Below are 15,255 nucleotides of genomic sequence, written 5' to 3'. Positions count from 1 at the left end.
GTTCGTGGCTTGTTAAGTAGCTCTGTGCCGCCATCCAGTGATTCGGAGGCGCACTTGCGGAAGATTCGGTGATTTTGTTCTTTACAATTCCCACAGAAAATATTTACACTATGTACCTGTAAACATAACTCATTATGTCACACAATGGTACTTATACTTAATATTTCAATATTTATTTTGCGAGTGGTTTATTATGGGTGATATTCAGGTCACATGTTTGGATTTTGAAGTTTCTTTATCAATGCCTGGGCTCAGAAATGCACTTAAGAATAGTCTTAAACTTTGACTTAAGTGTCAACAAATTATTAGTAAAAAAAAAAAAAAAAGCAGGACTTGTCTAATTCAATTCAATTCATTTCACATTTATTTGTATAGCGCTTTTCACAATACACATCGTTTCAAAGCAGCTTCACAGAAAATGCATGCGTCTACATTACAAAAAAAGTCATTTGTCCACGTTATGCATTTCAGAAATCCACACATACAAAGCACACAGATTAGCTAACAATGTATTATTAATCAATATAATAATTAAATTAAGGCACAGAAATAATTTAAATAAGAATAGGATATTTAGAATAGCAGAGGGCCTAACACAGATCCTTGCGGCACTCCATAATTTACCAACGTTATCTTAGATTTTTCCCTAAATAGACAAATTGGTAACGTTCTGATAGATACGATCTAAACCACTTTAATGCCTGTCCCTGAATAGCTACCAGTGTAATTTTGTAGACGATCTAAGTATTTTTATGATCTATGGTGTCGAATGCGATACAGCCTTGGTCACCAGCTAAAAATAAGTCATTTTACTTTTTAAAATTTTTAAAAATTTTAAAAATTTTAACATTTTAAAAATAGCGATTTTAACGAGCACAGTTTCTGTCCTATGATGGGGTCTGAATCCAGACTGAAATTTTTCATAGATATCGTTTTCTTGTAAGAGCACAATTGAGCAGACACAATTTTTTCTAGTATGAAGATTTGAAATGGGTCTGTAATTTGCTAATTCATTTGGATCTAGTTATGGTTTCTTAATGAGAGGTTTAATAACTGCCATCTTGAACAGTCTTGGGACATGACCTAGAGTTAAAGATGAGCTAAGAGTAGGAGACTTTTATAAAGAAGCTAAAAGCAACTTTCAGTAAAGTCTAAGACTGACTGAGGTGCACTTAAGTGTGGCAAACTAAGGACTACAATGATGTCAACACAAAATGGCCACCCTCAACCTCTGAATCAGGCAATAGTGAGGCTGCAAGGGTGAAGTCACAGCAGCATGACACCGATAATTGTATGTAATTATAGTACAATCATTGAATTAAGACACCGAAAGTTTAATATTTCAATTTATTTGAAAAAAATTGCATTGTGCAAAATGATCATGAATTAGTGTTGATGCTGTGGGATCCTTTTTATATATGTCTATCAACGACTCCAACAACTCCAGGGAAGCCCGAAATCCCCATAAAAGTCTTGCTTTTGCCGCATGGTTTGAATGTTAGTTGGGAAGTCAATGAACTGCCCATGCAGTAGTGGCAAAAAGTGATCTTCACCCTTTATTCAAATATTGTTAATTTGTTACAGATTTTGTAAGAATGTTGAGTAGCTGTGATTAGAATCAATTAGGTTTTTTTTGTGCTGACAATTTTCCAGGCTATCATACAAATAAATTATGAACACATGCAAAAACAAGAGAGGGCCAGTGAAATATTAATAACCGATTATGTTGCTGTCAATGTTATCTTTTTTTTCCCTGTAAGCTTTTTTGTTTTTGTAAACTGTATGCTTACCCACTGTCCAAGTCATCACCGGTGCACTGCTGCACTTTTCCTGTTGCCAAAATATGTAATTATGACTTTTATTTCTGCAGTTAAAAGAGAAGTTATTAAATTTCATACTAGGTCGGTTGACTCATCATTTAACTCCAATACATTATATTTTCGTTGGAAAGTGTGCGTCTCCTCCTCTCTGCTGCCATCTTGTCACTCTTAACTAGGTTAGGATACCTCTCCAGCTCTCCTAAATAGTTTAGGACTAGTCTTAACACTTAGGTTATGAATCACACTTATTCTTAAGTCTAGGAATAAGAGTAAAATGACATCAGAATTTTGACACACTTAAGACTAAAAATTTACTCTGAGCGGCTTTATACATATGTCCCCAGATTTTTTATTAAAATTTCAAGAGTTTGAAATATTACAATTTAAAATAACAGTAGTATTTACTTTATTGCTGTGATGAGATGACAAAGCTGCATTTTCAGCATCAAAACTCTGATTTTGTGCTTTGTGGAAACTGTTGATAGCCTACATCTATTCAGGATTCTTTGGTGAATAGAAAGTTTCAAAAGAACAGTATTTTTACTTGAAAAAACAAAAACAAGGTTATTATCATTTTTGATTGATTTAAGCATTCTTTCTGAATACATGTATTCATTTCTTTCAAAACTTTATTTTAAGATATCCTTGTTACAGTGTACTTGTAGGCCTACATTTAAGTACGGAGTAATATTTATTAACATGTAATTACCCAAATATGTTTGTCTTCATGAAAATTAAGCACAATTTCCTCACCAGTCTCATAACCCATAAAGCAGATATTTTACTTTTGAGTTCGTAATTCTTATTACTGTAATGGAGTAGCCCAATAAAAATCATCTCGCTAGAACAGTATAAAATGCAATACTAAGTACTTGACATTTAAATTTTTCTTTTCCAGATTAGAAAGAACGGGTCCATAACATAGCCTTCATCAATATGTAAACTTGAACTAAAATCAGGTCCCATATTTTATAATGGGGTATTTTAATTCATAATTTGTTTTTCAACACCGTTGTCCTCTAGGTATGGACAGGTTGAGGCATAACATTTTTTTTTTTTTTTTTAATTGCTGATGTTCTTATTTCAAATAAAATGTTTGCACTGAATCTTCATGAACTAATACAACTACCATCACATCCATAAAAAACAAGAGACACACACTATTAATCTGGGCTTTAATTCACTTGTATAATTCATACAAAAACAGTTGAGAAGGAAAGGTGATTCTTCTTTTACATTCATTAATTCTACTTCCAGCTGACTGGCATGTAACTAGATCACATGAGACACAGCGGGTTACCGGCTCCATCCACACTCAGAACACAAACCAAACTGTAGTGCACAAGAGTAAAAACCTCAACGGTGTGTTTTCCTAGTGGCTGAGCTATTCTGTACATTAAAAAAATATTTAGGTTGTTTTCTAGATACACATTGATTATCTTATGGAAAACAAACAAACAGTAAAAACAGTTTTGCAGAGCAAATCTCAGTAAAGCTGTTTCCAGTGTGTGCTTGAATCAGCTATGGAGATAATACTTGCCTGCAATAACTGACAGTCCTTCCTTTAAAAGAGTTGTTACCAATCACACACACATACACACACACAGCTTTCTGTCCATCAAGATCAAGTGTTCTCTACTTCCAGCATTTGCGCTCACACACCCCAAAATCAAGCATTCACAAGCACACACACATATCTCATTTCAACACAGAGCTGATGTATCATACTTTTGATCATACAAAGCCATGGAAAACCAATGGGAGAACCTTATGAAACACGTCCAGGAGAGATTTCACCCAAAAACCAAATTGAAAAAAAAAAAAAAACCTTTTGTATAAAGAAAACTGAGCCCGTTTTTGGACCATATTTTCTTATTACCGTAAAACATCTGGTCATTTTCCTTGTCCTCAAAAGTGATTCAGATACTGAGTACTACAGTATACAACCTAAATATGATATGATTTTATAAGCACAAAGGGAAATACAACAAATATCAGATTACCGATTTCACATTACAGTGATGAAAATATATATTTATTATGTTCATGAGAATTTGGAGGGGAAAATGCTTAATTGTTAATATCACAACGTAAAATGTTTTAATGCAGAAATTCTTTCTGATTTAAGGGGAAGTACGACCAGGACATGTTCTTCACAAGTTTCATGAGACCCTAATAATGTAGAGAATCCCAAGTTAAAACACAAGCCCTTTGCTCATGTTGAAATGGGTAAAAACACACACAAAACCTTCAAATCCAATCAAAAACGAATCACAAAGGAAACATTTTTAAATGGTGCAGAAGCATCGACTGAGACTAGGCTGTGCTGACGCTCAGATGGTGAACCTCATTGTATTGCTGTCAAATACTGTTTACAATACTGGTTAGACTTCTGAGTGCTGGAAGTGCATGTGAATACTGAGACAGAGAGCATAGACTTATATTTAGCCGCTTACATGTTGCAGTTATGTTCAGATGTGGCCTTGCACACTCAAAAAACCTGAAGTTTACTATTAAACTGTCATAATCACAGTGTTGCGTGCTATAGGATCAAAGAGGCAGCGCCACAGGGATAGAAGGTATCAGTTGCTTCAACCGTTATCCCTTTTGGTGTCTTGTAAGCTTGAAAAAGTTGTTCAGACACAAGAGGCACTGAACTCACTGCTGGATGTTCATGTAACATTGAACATTAAAGGTTAAGGGTGAAGAGAGTGTACGAACGTCATTGTCAACTAATAATGTCAGGGAGCCCAATTCTGGAGCCTGACTTTTAAAACGGTGAATTTTAGTACAGTTGATTTCCCACAACGCAAACCCAACTCCACATTTGTCCAAAAAGTTCTTTAAAAATACATATAGAATATTTACAATCATAAATAGTTATCAAAAGCAGTATAGAAGCCCTAATTCTACTGCTGCACCAAGTGCTGGTAACTCTCTCACTGGAATGTGGCTAAACGGACTCAAAAACACACCATGAATGATCAAACAAATTATGACATAAAAACTAGGAGCGCAGTGCAGACAGAGAGACACTGCTGTCCAGGTCTGAGGGGGCGTGATGGCCTTATCTAGTGTCGAATCCTGCGGTGTAAAAACAGCGGTACTCAGTCAACTCTTTGAAACCCGAGAGAGTGTGTGATTCAATCTGCTCTTCATTTACATCCGTCTGTGGAGGGGTCGCTGTGAGTGGGGTTCATCTCAGCGCAGCCAGGATGAGGGGACCCACTGAGGTTCAGTGTCTAGTTTATTGATGAAACGCAGCAGCTCCTGGTAGGCCTTGTCCAGGTCAGTGTTAACAATGGCGGCATCAAACAGGTGGCCGTAGTTCTGCTCCATCTCCCGGGCCTTCTCGATAATGTCTCTCAGCTCCTCAGGCTAAAACGAGAGAACAATAACAAAAGTGTGAAATCATGAGTATGGGAGTGGATATGTAGTCTAAGGGTGCTTTCACATCTCTAGTTCGGTTAATTTGGTCCGAACAAGCGCAAACAATTACACATTGCAGCATTTTTCAGCTTTTTTGGTTCCTTTTCACACCACACTGATTGCTTTGGTCCGAACCAGTTGAAACGAACCAAAATGCAGTCACATGACAACCTCCACATCACTCATTGGCCATGACGCATTCCCTAAACTGCGACTGCGCGGGCTGTTTTGTCCCTGGCCATAATCGATTACATTGTTTGTAAACACCACAATACATTTCTATAATGAAGCGCGGATGTGGCTTGAAAACAACGTTCTAATGCACTGCAAACGGCGAGAACGCATCGCTCGTCACTTCAAGCGAAGATCGCGCTGTTCTTGTGAGTTTTCGAAAGTTGGGACCTAATATGGTCATCAGACCAAATTTCTATGAGGCTCCGCACCTCCTCACTACTCCAAGTTTACCCGCGAGCTGCCATGCTCAAGTGCAAACTGTCAACAAACACTTCCTCATCTAATAATGCACAGCGCAGCTGGTTTAGTCCAAAAATGATCAGTACTTTTTGCAGTTGGGTCTGTTCGAGGTCGGATCACGTTCTCACCACAAACGAACCGCTCCAGAGTTCATTTGAAAGCGTACCGAGACCACCTCTTCAAGGAGGTCTCGGTACGCTTGTTTGGTCCGCTTTTGGTGCGCACCCGTGTGCGATTGCTGCTTTCACACCTGACCAAACGAACCGCACCAAAGGGGAAAACGAACTCTAGTACAATTCAACCGAACTAAATGAGGCAGGTGTGAAAGCACCCTAAAGTTGGGTTCACACAGATCACCTTTTTTGTGTTTAAAAACATGAGACGACAGGCAGCAGAATGGAAAAAAAAAACACAAGGGCTGCATCCGAAAGTTCTGTCAATGCCATATACGGCAATGACTTTGTAGGCAGCGTTTGCACACAAAGGCACCACACAAGCTGATTTCGGGCAGACCTCTAAAGCAACATAACAGTTTAATTGTACAACAAAATAGAGGGAGCTTTGGAATTAACATTTAATTACTAAAATACTCATTTCTCTGATGCCATCTTTATTTTTCAGGCTCAACTGTCATCAAATGGATGAATCGATCGGATGACGGTATCTCAGTTGACAGGATGTGACACGATCATTGGATTCAGACATGCCTTGTTACCTTCCTATGGAATGGTAATCCGGGCATATTTTCCAAGTACGTCAATAAACCCCACCCTCAAGACTTATTGACAGTTGACTGTGTAAGACATTGGAAATGCAAGTGCAAATGAGGTTGCAATTCCATTTGAATTTTGTGAGGGTAGGGGCAGGACGTGGAGGAAGTGAAATAGCAAATGGGTGATTTTCTATTGCTATTCAAAAATGGCAGGGTCACAACTCGTAAGACATTAGAAATGCAATTACAAATGGACTTTGCGTTTCCATTTTATATTTGGCAGACATGTTACATACACAGGAAAAAAAAATCCAAACGATTTGTAATTCCTTTTGAGTATTGTCCGGAATATCATTTTTCAGCTTTTAAATGCAGTCAAGTCAAGTCTTGAGATGACGCGAGCACAGTGGTCAAAGGCATCCGACTAGTGCATGTTTACATAGAACGACAATGGAAAATCAGCACTGTAGAATGCAATAACACATTCCGTGCCTCTAAGAGTTGATCCTTCAGGGACGATGTTTACCTTTGGGTTTTTGTTGTCTTTAGCTAAGAGGGCTCTCAATCGCTCCTGGGATGGCGGGGCGATGAAGATGATGTAGGGCTTGAGGTCCGAGCTGCGCAACACCTTTAAAGACTAAAAAGAGAGAATAAAATAGTGAGTAACAATATTTCTAAAGGACGTGCATGTGGTACCTACTTTTCAAAAATTCGAAAATGGTAGGAAAGAGTGCTCCTGGAGAGCCATCTTCCAGCAGAGTTTAGCTCCAATCCTAATTAAACACAACCTGAGCAAGTTAATCAAGGTCTTCAAGATTACCAGAATTATCAAGGTAGGTGTGCTGAAGCTAAACTCTGCAGGATTGGACACCGCTGTGCACAGGCATTTTAGGAGATTACCAGGCATGTCTGCACTGTTTCTAAAGTGTGGTCCGGCTAACCTGAGTGTGTACACACAGAAGGCAGATTTTGCTTGTGTTGATGACTTGTCGGACCGAGTCTGTGCTGGTACCGTAGAGGTTCTTTTCAAACTCTCCAGACTCTATGAACTTCCCTGCCGCGGAGTCCATCTCAAACGCCTGACGGGACACAAAGTGGTAGTCGCGGCCACTCACCTCAATATCACGGCGGCTTCGTGTAGTGTCTATGGCAAAGAGAGTTTCTTGTTCAGGACTTTACAGTAAAATAGGCTGATAAACAATAAAAAAAAAAAACCCTGTAAAAATAGTTTTCAGACACTTACGAGGAACAGCACCAGCAAACCTGTCTGGCTCACTGGAGAGTAGTCTTTGTCTGAGCTCATTTTGCCCACAGTTCGGTGGGCCGATTAGAGCGATGGGCCGTTTGCGATTGGCTGGCTGGTGGTATAGTGCCATCTCTTCATATGTGAGAATCTCCTCGTTGTCAAAATCTGCAGAGTAAGAGGAAACACATTAAGCCCAAAGTATGGTATACAAAGTAAAGTATAATCTACATACTCTGCACATGTAGCTTGCACTAATTGCACATTAGTCAACACGCACCATTGTAACACAGTCGAAAAAGAAAAGGATGCAACAGACTACTGAAGACGGAAACAAAAGATTGAATTATGTAGGAGCACCCGATAAAAAGTACCATGTGAGGCTTCACAGGGGTCTAGGTACTCCTCAGCACGTCCACTTTCATTCCAATATTTGTCAAGGGACTCACCATCATTTTTGTTAGCATTGTATTGCATCTTCTTTCGCTTCTTCTTGTTCTTTTTAGCACACCAAAGTTTCCCTGACAACAGATGATGAGTGTTAATAAGAATTAAGAGCTGCACATATATGCGTTTAAGTGTGTGCGCCCCTAACCTGATTTCTCAGGCTCTTTATCCTCCTCTATGGTTTGCTTCATTGCCTCTCTCTGCTGCTGGAAACTTTTGCCTGGACAATCACATGAGAAAAAGGCATGCAAGTTAATGTCAAAAAACTAGGTTAAAATATTTAACGCATATCTGGATCCACAGAATAGTTTGTGAGACGTGTACCAGGGACCAGGCCAGCAAGAGGCTGGTTGTCTTCATCCCCATCTCTGTAGGCCTGCCACCAGTTGGGGTCATCTTGGCTGATTATGTGGAGGATGTCTCCCTTCTGAAAGCACAGGCCGAGCTCTCTGCACGGCACGTAGGGGTCATCTGAGGGGTCGTAGTCAAAATGCGCCTTCACATGCATCTGGGTGAATATGGGGATACGGGTTTAATCATTGATTCGTTTTATTTTTGCAATGCTTCATTTAAGCAGCGATTCATTTAGTTCTGACTGAAGGCCTCACCACAGTCTCTTTAATGGGAGGTGGTTTGATCTGTGCGCTGGGGATGAGAACGAAACTGAGTACGCCATGCATGTCCGCCTGTGAACACAGCAAAAATAACATAAAACATTCAGAAAACCTTTATTTTGTAAGCAAGGGTATACAAAAAAATGTTCAGTGACCATTTAGATACTTGAGTAATATTTATTAAAGTCTGTTAGGTTCTAAATAATTTGTCTTCTTCCTGCCATCTTCCTTTAAAATTAATTACCAGGATATCGAAGACCTCATTGACGTCTTTGCCACGGATTTCCACACCGTTGATCTCCAGGATCTCGTCTCCTTCGTGCAGCAGGCCGCTGTGTTCTGCCGCCCCTCCTTTCACGATGCGGCTGATGACCACACTGTCCATATCGTTTCGAACAGTCGCTCCCTGTATAAATACGCATGTTCACATTAAGCAAAACACGAATCAAAAGTCAAGAAGGGCGTAATATGCTGAGGAGAGGCAGTGAAAGAACGTCCTCACCAATGGGATGTCCTTGGCTTTCTCAATCCGCACGATTTTGACAGTCTCCCCGCCCCACTGGGTGAGAGTCTCACTTGCATTGACAGAAGAAACAAGAGGCTCCAGCTGCATCTCTTGTTCAGCCACACTGTCATGGGCAATCATAAGCGCCTTGAGGATAAAGAGAGAGCCAGAGATGATGGGTTATATACAGGATGAAAGCCACTGAGTTCTGCAGAGTAGACATGGGTCTGACCTTAAACTCATGTAATAGAGTTCAAAGAGCTCAGGCTCTCAGACAAGGATTGTGATTACAGCTGTGTGAATCAGCACAGCAGCAAAGATGATACATGGGGGAATGTGAGGGATGTGTGTACATGTGATTGACAGACCTGCATGTGAGGCGTTGTGAGAAGGGTGCTTAGCTCAAGTCCGTCCTTCTGTGAGCTGTTGTGCATTATGACCTCAACCTGTGAGAACAGATACAACTACATCAGGTCATCACATAAATACAACACAAATGCTACATTAGTCATGCTTTAAAGTACTTTTTTACAGTGATGTATGTGCAAAGAACCAGAAATCAGGGATCCTGATTTCAGCATGTTTCCTTTAGGTTTTTGTAAACAAAGTACCAGAGATGGGCACTCGAGAGACTCGAGTGGCATTTTAATCGACTTCAGACTCAACCTGAAATGACTTGAGACTCAACTCGTGACAAAAGACTCCAGATTTGACCGAATCCAGTGATAAAAACTTAAGACTTGACTCAGACTTCAGATCAAAGACTTGTGAACATCTCTGCACAGTACAGCTTTGTATCATGGGTTCAGAGAAATAGCCTCGGAGATGTTTTTGAAATTCTCCTACAGATACACAAGGCATTGTACCCTACCATGTTCAAATCATTTACGGATGTAGAACGTACATTATAAAGGGACATTTTTGGAGAACTTTGAGAAAAACAGTATTTATGAGAAGATGAGAAGATATTTAAAATCTTGGTAAACTCTGGATGAGCTGTGCCCACATTTGAACAGGCTGTCCACACCGCCTCTGTCCCTTGAGAGAGTACTACTGTGAGAGCAGAGCACAGGTCAGTGGATCTGGGTCTTAATGAATCCGGAGGACAAAGCAGTTCTCTGTCTGGTATTGTCCAGAGATAACCAAAAACAACAACCATGAGTTTATCAGGCTCTCATTAGCACTTTCCACAACAGTGACTCCAACTAAAGAGCCTTTTCACCAAACTTCAGCTTTATTTGTGCACATAATCATTTGGGCAGCTATAAATGTCAGATCTTCTGAACAGTCCTTTACTCTGGGTTATGAATTATGCGTGGTGCCATCAGGCAATTGCACTGTCATTATGTCCTTTTCCTATGATAAGTCAAATGGCATCGACACAACTTGATTATACCCATGAACAGACAAAACAAAAGCTGTCAATGTGCATGTTTTAAATTTGTACACTCTTTAAAGGTATGCTGGTAATATGGCACATGGGCGGTTAACCAGGCCAATGCTGTAATCACTTTATTTTTAGAGAAAAGAGTTGGGTGGGGGTGTGTTAAGTAATCACTTCAGTAATGTTCCATCAGCTTTACTAACCACTTGTTGATACCCACAACATGTACATGCAGAAACGCTCTGACAGCTTGTGACTGTCAAATGACTGTGTGACTAAATCTGACTGTGTTGATGACAGAATCATTCAATACCACAGGAAATAAACAGTCCCAAATTGTCCCAAATCCAGCCTGTGTTACGGATTCAATCGATGTAATAGAAGCATCAACAAATGAACAGTTAACAATAGGACACACATTTTGAAATGTGTAATTTCACCGCTCTCTTCTAAAAAGTGGTTCTAACAAAAGTAACAAAGCGAAAGCATCAAAGATCAAATCAGGTCTGAAGCTGTTGTGCTTCACAGCTACAGAGAGTTTCTATCTCACAGCTCTTCATGGGTCAAAATACACTATCATTCAAAAGTTTTTAATGTTTTTGAAAGTCTCTTATGTTCATCAAGGCTGCAATTATTTGATCAAAAAGTACAGTAAAACCTGTAATATTTTAAAAATATTATTATAGTAAAATAGAATTACAATTAAAAAAATAACAATTTTTTATATATTTATTCCTTTATAAAATATAATTTATTCCTATGATGGCAAAGTGGAATTTTCAATTGAATGCATCCTTGGTGAATAAAAGTGTTACTTTCATTATAAAAAAATAAATCAAAAATTCTTGCTGACCCCAAACTTTTGATAATGTATTTAATGGTAATGTATTCCTCCACCTACATCCTGTTTATCTCAGTCAACACATAAGACCTACATTAGACAAGGAGTTATAGGTTTGGTTAAAGCAAAGGCTTTGAGATGTCTCCATATGACAAAGTTAAAGGGATAGTTCACCCAAAAAGGAAAATTCTGTCATAATTTACTCACCCTCACGTTGTTCCAAACCTATTTGGAAGATATTTTGAAGAATGTTTGTAACAAAGCAAATAGAGCAACCATTGACTCCCATAGTAGGGAAAAAAACTATGGTAGTCAATGGTTGCTCTCTCTGCTTTGTTATAAACATTCTTCAAAATATCTTCTTTTGTGTTCAGCAGAACAAAGAAACTCATACAGGTTTGGAACAACGTGAGGGTGTGTAAATGATGACAGAATTTTCATTTTTGGGTGAACTATCCCTTTAATCCACAAACAATTTTTCAAAAGCTCCTTCGCCAGGTGGAGGGAGGTCACAATCATGTGGCTCTCTGCACAAATGATGACATTATACCCACAGACTGCAGCACGAGTAGTTTGACGAAACAGATGCATTTATTTTATGTTTTCAAGCACCTATCCTTCTTTGCCTTTAGAGGAAAAACCCTTGACTTTTCTTTGACTGGCTGCTTTTTACAAGTAGTAGGCATATTCTAAAGCCATATGTGTCAGAGCATTTCTTATGTTTGCACTGCAGCATCCGTATTTACAACTTATGCTTGTTTCCTGCTCATTCCTGCATCAACACTTTGACTTTGTAAGGCACTCCTCGATCCTTGTATGTAACAAAGTGCTGCTCACCTCTTGTGCGAGGCTTTGTGCGTGGTCCGTCAGGGGGTAGGGAGGGCTGGGCCGGTTCATATAATGGGCCACGGCGTTGTGAATGTTGAAGGCTTTCTGGAAGTCAGGTTTCTGGACCAGCTGTAGAACCAGCTCCACGTCCTCTTGACTCTGAGAGTCATTTAAACTATGCTGCACCTGCTTGAGGGACATCAACAGGTCCTCCAGCTCTGAAAGTATAAAACCAAACAGAAGTTCAGTCTCAGGTATGCTTTCAGATCACTCATGCACTTTGAAAATACCCTGCCTGTAAAAAAGAAGAAACAGTGACTTGATACATGAACAACAGGACATACCTCTGAATCATTCACCCGGAAAACTGGTGACATGGCCTCTCACAAAGACTCCCCCATTGAGCATTTTTATTGATCGTCATCCACACTGCACAAGGTCTGAGTAAATCACAGATGTAATTCAGCTATTCTAGTGTCGTCCTTGACGAACCAAGTTTCAGCTATGCTGTAATTCTCCTTTATAGTGTCTAATGCCACAATGAGAGAATGGCAAGACACAATAGGAGTGAGACGTGGGTGTGTTTTCTTTGTGTGGTGTGTAATGTCTAAGTGGGTGGCTAATAGAGGTATTAATGGGCAAATCAAATATCTTAAGTGTTGCCTTTGCTTTGCCCTAGACGGGATGTATTTTACGGACAATTTAGTGCCACAGAGTTTTGGACAGTCCAAAAACAGCATAGGAGTGTGACAAGTAATGCAGAGCGATGAACTGGAACACAAACAACAAGGAAAATTGGAGAAAACAGTACAACAAGAGCGGTCTAGGTCAGAATGTTTCATAAAAGGCTTTTTAATTAACCTCCCCCTTTGAGGGTCCTCTTCTCCCTCCCTGAGGAATTCCACTCACACACATCCCTCGGCCATGACTTTCTGCAGCAACTCCAAGTGCCCCTCTCATTTGCACAGTAACTCAGTTCGTTCTTCCTTGCCATGCATGCTGGACTTCCCCTAATGGAGATCTATTCAAAACCAAGCATTCACTGGAGGAGTGGATCATGTGTGTGTCTGTCCAATCTAAAGAATTAAATTCCAGTGAGAAGCTTCATGCAGAGAGGAGCTAAAGAGAAGGAATTTGAGGTTGTCTTGTGATGAAAGCAAAGAAAGGTGAAAAACAGTAGAAAAAATCTGCTAAAAAGGATTTTAAAACAATGGGGCATATAAATGGACTTTTGTCCTTATTTAGTTTCAAGTCCAGTGGCTTTTTGGCTCTTGAACACTCTTAGTCATCAGAAACACGGCTCTATGACTACTCTAAGAATGACTTCGCTCATGCATGCTGATTTCAGCAGTCAAGTGCCCCTTCAGTTACTCAGATTCAACCTCACATTACCATAAATGTTCCTTGCTTTTTGTCACTATTTTGACGAAATTGTGAAGAGAAGTGAGCTGACAGTAGGTGGCACTTGCAATATAGAGTTCAAAATACAAAGTACCGTATTTTCCACACCATAAGTCACAATTTTTTTCATAGTTTGGCTGGTCCAGCGACTTATATTCAGGTGTGAAATAATTAATTCATACTGACTGACAAGAATAAACATTTAGCTACGTCTACAGCCGCGAGAGGAAGCTCAATGCTGGTCCTGTAGCTTACCCCTGAAAAAAATAACTGAAAACAACTGAAAACTGAAATATTAACTTAAAGACAACTGAGAAAGACTGAACACAAACAAAATGCCCCCCAAAAAGAAAATCATATTCTGCAAATTACAAATATGCAGCTGAAAACGGTAATCGAGCAGCAGAAAGAAAGTTTGGAGTGAGTGAGAAACTTGTGAGGGACTGGCAAAAAGCAAAGGTTACTTTAACTATAATGAAGAAAACAATGAAAGCTAATCGCGTACTGAAAGCAAGATGGCCATAGTTGGAGGAACGAGTCCACAGATGGGTGCTTGAACAACGCTCTGGCGGGAGAGGCTCAGCTGCGCGAGACAAACGCTGCCGGTGTGAATGCACGGCTCCCGCTCTCCATTCGCACTGCTACTGCCCCGCCAACGCTTGCGGTGTGAAGCCAGCGTTATAGTCCAGTATAATGCAATTTATAGTCCAGCGCGACTTATATATGTTTTTTTCCTCTTCATGAAGCATTTTTTGACTGATGCGACTTATACTCCGGAAAATAAGATAGTTTGAATTATACACAGCTTTTCACTTTAATATTATTGTACTCTAGCCTGGTGGAGACGCCACCACTGCTGATATTTTCATATTTACCACACCGCTCACCGTCGGTGTGAGCAAGCTTGTGCCTTTTGCGTCGTAAAAATGTGATCAGTTTATGTGACCGACAAGCTGAGAGACCACATATAGAATCAAAGGAAGTCATTATCAACTGGTTCCGATCAGTGGCCTATAATTTGAAGCATTCCTAGAAAACTACCTGTGAACAGGTTTTTTCGTATCCATATTTGACCTCAAAGAATATAAACTCATGTGTCCCCTCTGTGAACTCTGGTGGTCACCAGCTTGTGAACCACTGACTAAGATATTTATAAAAAGTCTAAATGTCATCGCATATTGTGCAGTTTTTTAGTATTATTTACAGACTATAATAATATTTAATAATATTTTGAATTAGCTTTTACACCTTCAAATGTATTGTCCTATAATGCTTTTTTACTTTAGTTAGTCTGTAATGTTGCTGTTTGAGCTTTGTAACCTTGCAGATGTTTTTTTTAACGCCCAAAGTCCACTCCAAGGGGAGATATTTTATTTAAAAGAATCCACTTTCAAGAACTACAACAAACGACTCATTTGGACTACAACACGTTTTTTCCGGGCTTTGTAGTCATAATGTTACTCATTTAAATAATCCCTGCCCATGGAATACACAAAAAAAGGGGACGAGGCTTGGTTGAGCTGCATCTATGTCAAAGACACGTTTCCAAAACTCATT

The 15,255-nt window shown here is 39.5% G+C and overlaps 1 protein-coding gene across 1 annotated transcript in view; it reads right to left on the bottom strand.

The window, feature by feature from the left end:
• Positions 1-2,978: 2,978 nt before the first annotated feature.
• The window catches only part of pals1a (protein associated with LIN7 1, MAGUK p55 family member a), a 37,687-nt gene continuing 25,410 nt past the window's right edge, over positions 2,979-15,255 (bottom strand). Inside the window, exons 4-15 of the mRNA XM_079833911.1 lie at positions 12,307-12,515; positions 9,613-9,690; positions 9,242-9,391; positions 8,984-9,145; positions 8,734-8,811; positions 8,450-8,633; positions 8,274-8,345; positions 8,128-8,199; positions 7,679-7,846; positions 7,377-7,579; positions 6,962-7,072; positions 2,979-5,198 (exon numbers count right to left, since the gene is read on the bottom strand). Of these exons, the coding sequence (XP_079690037.1) occupies positions 5,022-5,198; positions 6,962-7,072; positions 7,377-7,579; positions 7,679-7,846; positions 8,128-8,199; positions 8,274-8,345; positions 8,450-8,633; positions 8,734-8,811; positions 8,984-9,145; positions 9,242-9,391; positions 9,613-9,690; positions 12,307-12,515 (1,664 nt within the window). The 3' untranslated portion in view covers positions 2,979-5,021. The remainder of the gene's footprint in view (positions 5,199-6,961; positions 7,073-7,376; positions 7,580-7,678; positions 7,847-8,127; positions 8,200-8,273; positions 8,346-8,449; positions 8,634-8,733; positions 8,812-8,983; positions 9,146-9,241; positions 9,392-9,612; positions 9,691-12,306; positions 12,516-15,255) is intronic.

The sequence above is a fragment of the Gobio gobio genome (assembly GCF_949357685.1).
Source record: "Gobio gobio genome assembly, chromosome: 13".
NCBI classification, from domain to species: domain Eukaryota; kingdom Metazoa; phylum Chordata; class Actinopteri; order Cypriniformes; family Gobionidae; genus Gobio; species Gobio gobio.
This window is presented reverse-complemented; position numbering and strand designations above follow the sequence as displayed.